Raw genomic sequence first — 9458 nt, 5'->3', positions numbered from 1 at the left:
AATGATCTCACCCTATGCATACAACACCAACCTCTATATAAACATATGCACTGAACCTAGTCATACCATCAGATAAAAATATCGTGGATTCAATAGGATTAACCATAGACCTAGTAATGTATTTTACATAAGACCGGGAGGGCCGAAAGCCTCAACCGGAACGAAATCCCACCGACACCAACACCAACAGACTTGCCGAGGAAACATAAAAAAGCAAAAACGCAAAACGCAGAAACACCATGCTAGAAGATAATACTATACAAAAAAGAAAAGAAACCATGTACCATGCACCATGCACCATGTGTCATGCACCTGCAATGAATGCATCAATTGTAGAGCAATGCACCATGAAGAACCCCCATCACATATCCATCTTACCCCAAACTCCCCCGCTTGAGTCTTCTCCTCTTCCGCTGTGACTGCATGATAGATTCCTCATTCAGGATGTCTGGCGGGAGCTCGAATTCCTGCTCTGACTGGTCCGGGACTGGATAGCCGAATGCGAGGGTTGAGCGGGATCCGCCGCGGCGGATACCTTTTGTTGCGGCGATGGCGGCTTCACGCACGTGTCGTTGGCGGAAGAAGGATGTAAAGGGGCCTTCCCTCGGGGCTGGATTCCAGAAGTGGGCAAGGGAGGCTTGTTGGAGGGGTCGTTGGGTTGGTTTTTTGGTTGGGGTTTGGGATGGAGCTGAGGCTGGGGGTTGTGGGTGAGGTTTGGTGGGTGTTAGGTTGGGCTTTTTGCGTTTGGGGGTGTGTTTTGGTTCGGGGTCGTTTGTGGTTGTGTTTGTGTTGGTATTTGTAGTTGTAGTGTTGGTGTTAGGAGTAGGTTTGGGGATAGATTTGCGAGCAGGTGCTGTCTTGCGCAGCTTAACAGCGCCTGCTGATTGAGCTTCCTGATGGAGCTGACGTGCAGCTAAAGCATCGACGTCGCTTGGATCTGGGTCTGGGTCTGCATCTGGCGTGCTATGTAACTCAGTCCCCGGTGCTGGAGAGCTATCCACGTCTTCGGCGGGACGGGATCTTTTGCGCGGGTGCTGTCGGGCCGGAACGTTAGCTGCTGTCTCGGTGCCCGGCACGGGTTGTGCTTTTTCCTTCTCCAGTTTGCGTCGACGCTCCTCGTCTTTCCATGCTTGGAACTTGTTGACCAGAGTGACTAGCTCTTGGATCAGGATATCGCGCTTCGGCTCGTAGAGCTTCTTGTCGTTTTCGTGGACTCCTGTCAGGCCCATCACGCGTAGCCAGTCATGGCCGCGTAGCTCGTCCAGGAGACGCTCGAGGACTTGTTGTTCGTGTTGGGCGCGGTTACGCTCAATATTACGGAGTTGTTTCTCCTGTCGTTCGAACTTGCGGTGGGCGCGGAAATATGTCTCTTCGCCTAGTGGGTCGATTGCGGGTGTGTTTAATGCGGGTTTGGGGAGGGTGATCTTTTCGCAGTCGTAGAGCTTAAGGAGGGGGTTGCCGAAGGGTGTAGGGTCGGGTTTGGAGGAGAAAGGTAGTGGTCGTGGTAGGTCGTCCACGAGAGTGATGGTTGTTTTGGCGGCGAGGAATTCTGTACAGTATCCAACGTCAGTCGTGCGCCCAGTGCACTTGTGGGGTCAAGTAACCTACCAGGTTCTGGATCTTCCAAGCTGATAATCTGTTCATAGTTGTGGAAATACTGCGCGAGCTCGCTCTTGCATCGTGATCCGGTATCGGTCGAGCGCAACGACCGTCTCCCCGACCGTGTGTCTACCGCAGGGTGTTCGTCGGGCGCCTCGCCCTTGATATCTGCCGGAGTCGCACCCTTCCCCTCTTCCTTGATCGCGTTCTCGTCGCCGTCGTCCAGCGATCGATAATCATTGCGACGAGTTGTGCGGGTCACAGGCGAACTGGGTGGTCTGGGATTCGAGTCCACATTCGCGGGGGTAGCGGTGCGCTGCTTTGCGACCGAGGGCGCTGGAGAGATTGTGTCCAATGGGTCTGGTGACTCATTGACGTTGCGCAGCAAGTCCGTAGCAGAAGGGGTACCTTGGTCACGACGGGCGCGTGGGGTCTTGAAGAGACCATTGCCATTTGTACGTGTGGCCGGTGTCGCCAATTGGTTGGAGGCGACTGTGTCAACTGATGAAGAGGAGTCGCGACGAGTGCGATTGGAGCGCGGGCGCGAGGATTTCAAGTGACGGGATTTTGTAGGTTCTTTAGAGGTATCAAGACAATCAGGGGAGCTTTTGCGGCGGTCGCCATCTTGGATGCGTGGTTTCTTCGGCGGTGCCAGACCGTCGGCAGGTTCTTCAGGCGCCCGTCGCACAGAGCCGCGGAGTGATGACCGCGACAGGAGGGCCATTAATAGATTGGTTGACGGTGACTAGGCGGTCATTGTAAGGTGGTGGATTTGGGGGAAAACTCTCCCTTTACAGGGATTTGGGGATGAAATATGGGCAGAGAAGTTCTTGGCGGAGGTTGAGGTTGAAGTTTGTATATCACCAGGATTTGATTGCCTTTGACTTGACGACTTGATGATTCTATTCACAGATTCACCATGCTTTGTGTTTTATTGTTTTATTGTTTTATTGTTCTATTGTTCTATTCACATTTAATATTGATTCAGCTTGAGAGACATCTAGGCAACGAGCTACAACATGCAAGGCTAGCCCTTTGCTCTTTGAATCTACGGATTTCAATCTCGATCGATGAAAAATGATTCTCTGTAGATTAATATCACTTCGAGAGAATGGGAATATCTCGTCAACCTCGGAAAACGACTTACCCCCACGGCCAGTGTGGGGGACGGCAATTCAATGCAGGTCGGCAATTCAATGACTCCCAATATGAACTTGAGAAGGGTAGCAGTTTGGGAATATGACGGTAGTAGACATATATCTGTTAGGCTCAGTATATCCACACCTAAGGGCCAACGCAAGATCTCGATTTTATGTCCCCCAAGCAGGATAGTCCATGATATACAAAACCCGTAGACCGACAATATATACACCAACATGCGATGTATCGTGAATATAATGCATACGCCTTAACCCCGCAAAAGCGTGGGGGAGAATGTTCAAATGAGATCAAAAGGCATCAAACTGCCTCCCACGCGCATGTTCGCCAAGTTTGAACGTGGGGGAGGGTTGGGCTAAATAGCTGGGAGTCCACCATTCCCCATCATTCCCCCTTCATTAATCAAGATATTGGGTATGCAAAAGATGAGACTTGGGAATGAATGGAAGAAAAAAAATACTAACCGATTAATAGATCTCCCATCTCAAAATGACTAGAAAATTGAATCCTCTCCCCCACGGTGTCTACGTCCCCACCGTAGCATTCTTCAAACCCGACGAAGAGGTCGATATTGCAACTGTCGAGAAACACGCCACCTATCTTGCCCACAGCGGGGTAACTGGTCTAGTAACCCAGGGCAGCAATGGCGAAGCCGTCCATCTAGACCGCGAAGAGCGCAATGCCATCACAGCCGCCACACGCCGCGCCGTCGATGCAGCAGGGTATAGCAGCATGCCCGTGATTGCGGGGTGCGGTGCCGCTTCGACCCGTGAAACCATCCACCTCTGCCAGGACGCCGGTGCAGCAGGTGCCGACGCTGTCCTCGTGCTCCCACCCAGCTACTACAAGACTCTGGTGAGCACCGAGTCCATGCAAGCCCACTTCCGTGCTGTAGCCGATGCCTCGCCCGTCCCCCTTCTCATCTACAACTTCCCCGGCGTGCAGTCCGGTCTCGATCTCAGCTCCGAGGATATCTTGACTCTGGCTGAGCACCCCAATATCATCGGATGCAAGCTCACGTGCGGTAACACGGGTAAGTTGGCTCGTGTTGCGGCGGCGAACCCGGATTTCTTGACTTTTGGTGGTTCGGCCGATTTCACGCTACAGACGCTTATAGTTGGTGGGGCGGGGATTATCGGTGGACTGGCTAATATGATTCCACGCTTGTGTGTGCGGGTGATGGAACTGTATCGTGCTGGGAAGGTTCAAGAGGCGCAAGAGCTGCAGGCTGTTGTTGCGCGTGCCGACTGGGCGGCCATCAAAGGTGGCTTTGTGGCTGTTAAGAGTGGTCTTCAATCCTATCGTGGGTATGGTGGTCTTCCTCGAAGGCCCTGTGTAGTGCCCTCTGCTCAGGCCGCGGCAGCCATCCAGGAAGAATTCCGGGAAGCGATGGAATTGGAAAAGTCGTTAGAGACAGTCTAGTGGATTGTAAGTAGATTAAATGATACCTTGGGAAATATTTGAATTTCTGATAGATCGACACTACAGTGTGACTGTGCCATCTTGTAGATCCCGTACGTCCGTAGCTCCCCCTCTAAATCACTGAAGTTGCATGTAGAGGTTGCACTTGCTCTTAATTTCCTGTTAATATCCTTTAATCTCGAACTTGATTAGACGACATTAGAGGATGTAACAAGGGCTGTTTGTTTTTCTATCTCGGATCTCAGGTTGCATCAATCCTCCATTCCACGATGAACGATCGGCAATGCAGTGGAACATAAATAGACCTGGATATCTCCTGGCCTCAGTTCTACTCTTTCTTATCCTCATTCAACTCATCAACATGAAGTTCGCCTCTGTTTTGAGCGTGCTTGGTGCCTTGACGGTTGTCTCCGCCGTCCAGGTGAATCCACTTCCCGCCCCCCGTAACATCACCTGGGGCTCCTCCGGTCCAATCCAAGTCAACCACTTGAGATTGAATGGTCATCACCCTTCAGTGGTCACCAAAGCTTGGGAACGAGCATGGGAAACAATCACCACTCTGCGATGGGTTCCTGCCGCTATTGAAAGCCCGATCGCCTCCTACCCAGCCTTCCCCACCTCGACCCCTGTCGCGAACGCCAAGCGCACACCTGCGATAATCCACAACGTCGATGTCCATGTGGTGGACAAAGATGCCGATCTCCAACACGGTGTGGATGAATCCTATACACTGGTAGTGGCCAATGGTGGCATCCGGATCAATGCTCAGACCGTCTGGGGTGTATTGCACGCCTTCACCACTCTACAACAGATTATTATCTCGGATGGCAAGGACGGCTTGATCATTGAACAGCCCGTTAAGATCAAGGATGCCCCCTTGTACCCCCACCGTGGTATCATGATGGACACCGGTCGCAACTTCATCACAGTTCCCAAGATCTTCGAGCAAATCGATGGTCTGGCCCTCTCCAAGCTCAACGTTCTCCACTGGCACTTAGATGATGCTCAGTCCTGGCCCATGCAGATGAAATCCTACCCCGAGATGACCAAAGATGCTTACTCCCCGCGCGAAATATACACTGAACACGACATGCGCCGTGTCCAAGCCTACGCCCGCGCGCGTGGTGTCCGCGTCATCCCCGAAGTCGATATGCCCGGCCACTCTGCCTCGGGCTGGCAACAGGTTGACCCAGAGATTGTGGCCTGTGCCAACACCTGGTGGTCGAACGAGAAGTTCTCGGAGCACACCGCGCTCGAGCCGAACCCTGGCCAGCTAGATATCATCTACCCCAAGACCTACGAAGTTGTCAACAATGTCTACCAGGAATTGTCCAAGATCTTCGGCGACAACTTCTTCCATGTTGGTGGCGACGAGATTCAGACCAACTGCTACAATTTCAGCACCCATGTCACCAAATGGTTTGCTGATGATTCCTCGCGCACCTACAGAGACCTTGCTCAGTACTGGGTTGACCAGTCCATGCCCATCTTCCGTAGTGTCGGTGATCACCGCCGTCTTATGATGTGGGAAGACATGGTCATTGCGACTGAGAGCGCCCATCAAGTGCCTAAAGACGTCGTCATGCAGAGCTGGAACAGCGGCGCGGGTAACATCAAGAAGCTCGCCAAGGCCGGCTACGACGTCGTCGTTTCCTCCTCCGATTTCCTTTACCTCGACTGTGGTCACGGTGGCGCTATCACCAACGATGTCCGCTACAACGAACAGTCCAATACAGCCGGAGGTGTGAACTTCAACTACGGTGGTGACGGCGGCTCCTGGTGCGCCCCCTACAAGACCTGGCAGCGCATCTACGACTACGATTTCCTCACGAACCTCACTGCCACTGAGGCGAAGCACGTTATTGGCGCTGAAGCTCCCTTGTGGGCCGAGCAGGTCGACGATGTGACCATCTCCAGCGCATTCTGGCCTCGCGCTGCTGCTCTGGGTGAGCTTGTCTGGTCTGGTAACCGTGATGCTGCGGGCAGAAAGCGCACCAACAACCTCACTCAGCGTATTCTGAACTTCCGTGAATACCTGGTTGCTAATGGTGTGATGGCTACTGCTTTGGTTCCCAAGTACTGTTTGCAGCACCCTCATGCTTGCGACGCCGATAAAAACCAGACTGTGATCTCTTGATTGTGGTTTGAGCAACACTTTTAGTGACCTTTATGAATATCGAGCTAGTCCACTATCTGCTCGTCTGTAAATACTTATTCTACCTTCGATACCCAATGTGATTGGAATTCCTTCTGGTATACATATTAATACAGTATACCATTTCATATCCATGTTGATCTACAACGCTAGTGAATACAAATTTCAACCTACACCACCAGCACCATACATATGATATCTACTCCATACCCAAGTCCAATTCCAATCAGGCACCAAACACCCCTCCCCCAGTCTAAATCAAAATCAACCCCGATACCAGCCCCTCCATCTTATGTCCACATCGAGCACCTCAATCCAGTAGTCCCGCTCAACCCAAACAAACCCATACTACCATACCAATGTACCAAATTAAAACATCACAAGACCACCCATAACCCCCAGACCCTCCCCCTTCCCAACCCACCCGGCCCACCTCCAACCTAGATCAAAACCCCGTGCAACCTCAGAACTAACCCTCGGTCCCGTCCCGGACTTACATATCTTCGGGACGGGCTTGCATCATGCACGTATTACGGCGTACTCCGTACACATGTAGCATCTAATAGCGAAATATATGGAGACGTGGTAAACAGGTAGTGGTCACATATCCAACAGCTTTGAATGCAGGTCAGACGGATTGACAGTATGTACGAAGTACTCCTCACCCCGTACCTGCGGTATATACCTCGTGATCCTTTCGTCATGATACATATGGATCAGCCATGCTTTATATATGTTATATGTACATGTAGGTACAATGTACAGTTACCGCCGAATGCATATTGCATCTTCTGTATTTATATGCAAATTCTCACCCGTACCATACCATACCACTCATCGCAAACTGGCCCATCCGCCTATCCCTGTAACCTCCCAAACCCAGTATACAATATGGCCAGACTGGGCTGGGCTGGTGGGGGTTGGAGGGGGTTGGCTGCTCACGTGTACTCGTACGTGCAGATGCAGATATGTTGTACAGGATATTAGGCGGGAATGACAAATTGACGGATTAAGGAGAAACAGGCGAGCTGTTTTATGTGTATTCCTTGTGTTTGTGTTTATGCTTGTCTATTGCTGGGGGTCTGTTACACGTGCTAGTTGTGGGATTTGGGGATTAGAGATGTCCTTGTTTTTGTTTGCGTTTTGTATAGAACGGGGGGTTAGATTTGGTATAGGTAGGCATAGTGCTTTACGTATTTCGTTCTCCTGGAATTGAAATTAATTAAGCTTGCTGCTTAAGCCTTGGTATGTATATACATCCTTCCGGAGGTACTCGGCTTCGTCTTCATATATGTGTCCATACAACTGAGTACCGACTTTTCCATTTCCGGTCCGCCGTAATAAAGATCGGGAACTGATCTCGCATATTTCACAGAAGGGAGTACAAACACGCGGTCGTTCTGCGTAACGTGTTTATATCATCGGATTGGGTGTCGCAGTGAGTACTTATGTCCAGGACGGTTTCGGGAAGTAAACCTTTATTCCTGGGAATAGATGCTTGATATGGTTTAGGCTAGTACTTGCTATACTGCGTGCTATTTTAGAAAAGGATCTTTTACGGTAGGTGTGGTGCGTTTCGCCTTTGACTTTTGGTCATGGCTTACGTCTTACCTGGCGTGGAGTGGAGGGTGAGATGGGTTTTTGTATCACAGTCATGTTTCAGGGTGGATCGGGGTTTTTCTGTTATATCCCTTGGCTTGTGTTTCATGGGGTTGTGCGGATTTCGTACAATGCATGTCTGGGTTATTGTATGGTATTGTTCGAGCATTGAGATAGGTTTGGTTTGTGGTGCTTTTGCACATTGTATCAAGCCGAAGATATATATATCTGTATACGTCAACAGTCATTACCAGACTATAAGTAGGCCTTAATCTCACCATGACGCCTAATCCATCTCGCCTCGTCGCTCGTTACACAGTATTAGCCCAAAGAAGCAGGTATAGTCTGGTCGCAGGCCACGACCAAATAGAAGGTCTCGGGTCTGTTAGAGTAAATCTGGATCCTGTTTTCGACGGGGCTGCGGAGAATTTGCGCCCGCTACTGTATATCTCCATGGTCTTTCCCTGGTATCCCGGGGTGGTGTTTCATAATATATCCCGGTTGATTCTGACGTGCGTGTTGCTGGTAAGGCTCGCAGGGGCTCGACGTTTGCATGAAAGTCCTTCTAGAACCCAACTTGCCATTGGATGTACGCGTGTTCTAGGTATATCTGTATCTAGTTGCGGCGAATGATATCTGGCGGAGTCAAGTGCGAATATATATCGCATACGTGTTCGATATACCAAATCGGGACTTCGACTCGAGACAAGGCAACAAACCAAGCCAAAGAGAGGTAAACATCTATTTCCTCCAACGCATCGAATGCCGTTAACCCGGGTCAAGGTCAATATCCAATATGCTTATCACGAGCCTCATGAGCATGGGCGATGCCTGTGGGTTGCCCGGGTATACCTGGTATCAAAACCATACATAAGCAGCGGACCGAGCTCAGACAGTGAAGATCCCCCACAAATCAAACCACGCCTTACAAGAATAATGTACCTGCTCAATGTACGCCACAGTTCTCAATTTCGGGATTTTCAAGTGGTGCCTGACCACGTATACACACCCCCCTTACCCAGTCTACTGGGTGCATTTGCATCTGCCGAGCAGATCACCAAACTAGAGAACCTAACTACAACCAAAAGCCTGATATATGATGCACCTGCCTAGTATGTATACCCGGGTGGTGATCATGGATTCTAAAGAGCTTTGACCTTACTCGATCGCCCATCTGAGCAATTTTCGTCCTACCACACCTTTACCGCGTGCTCTGCGCGCTCAGACCAAATTCTACCCGGGTGTCTGCGGTCGCGCCCTGTTTTTCTTTTATGCAAATGCAGATGCAAATGCACACGCGGGAGAAAGACTTGAGAGAATCTACCAGTTACGTCAGAAGTCACAGAAATTAATTGTGGACATATGCTTCCGTGTTACCCAACGTCATCGGGAAAAAAAGGGATCGCAGCACCGCCTCAGTGGAGTTGATCGCTACATCTCGGGGAGAGCGGAAGCGTTCCCCCATAGGTTGAGAAGAGTGGCTAGTGAGTGGGGGAGAGGATAGTGTTTGGATGTGGGTGTGATT

General features: G+C 50.7%; 3 protein-coding genes across 3 annotated transcripts; 2 read left to right on the top strand and 1 right to left on the bottom strand.

The window, feature by feature from the left end:
- Window positions 1–374: 374 nt before the first annotated feature.
- N7500_009350 (acetyltransferase SAS4-like domain-containing protein) lies at window positions 375–2323 on the bottom strand (the record flags this gene model as incomplete). Its single annotated transcript, XM_056680491.1, has 2 exons — window positions 375–1549; window positions 1609–2323. The coding sequence occupies 2 exons, from the start codon at window positions 2321–2323 to the stop codon at window positions 375–377; spliced, it is 1890 nt and encodes a 629-aa protein (XP_056527873.1).
- A 923-nt stretch (window positions 2324–3246) lies between these two features.
- On the top strand, window positions 3247–4179 carry N7500_009349 (dihydrodipicolinate synthase family protein; the record flags this gene model as incomplete). The annotated part of the gene is made up of 1 exon (XM_056680490.1): window positions 3247–4179. The coding sequence occupies one exon, from the start codon at window positions 3247–3249 to the stop codon at window positions 4177–4179; it is 933 nt and encodes a 310-aa protein (XP_056527872.1).
- Window positions 4180–4540: 361 nt separating this feature from the next.
- Window positions 4541–6316, top strand: N7500_009348 (beta-N-acetylhexosaminidase; the record flags this gene model as incomplete). The annotated part of the gene is made up of 1 exon (XM_056680489.1): window positions 4541–6316. The coding sequence occupies one exon, from the start codon at window positions 4541–4543 to the stop codon at window positions 6314–6316; it is 1776 nt and encodes a 591-aa protein (XP_056527871.1).
- Window positions 6317–9458: the final 3142 nt, after the last annotated feature.

Source organism: Penicillium coprophilum (assembly GCF_028826855.1).
Source record: "Penicillium coprophilum strain IBT 35676 chromosome Unknown utg000006l_segment0_segment0, whole genome shotgun sequence".
NCBI lineage: Eukaryota > Fungi > Ascomycota > Eurotiomycetes > Eurotiales > Aspergillaceae > Penicillium > Penicillium coprophilum.
The sequence above is the reverse complement of the archived record's forward strand: the minus strand, read 5'-3'. Positions and strand labels throughout refer to the sequence as shown.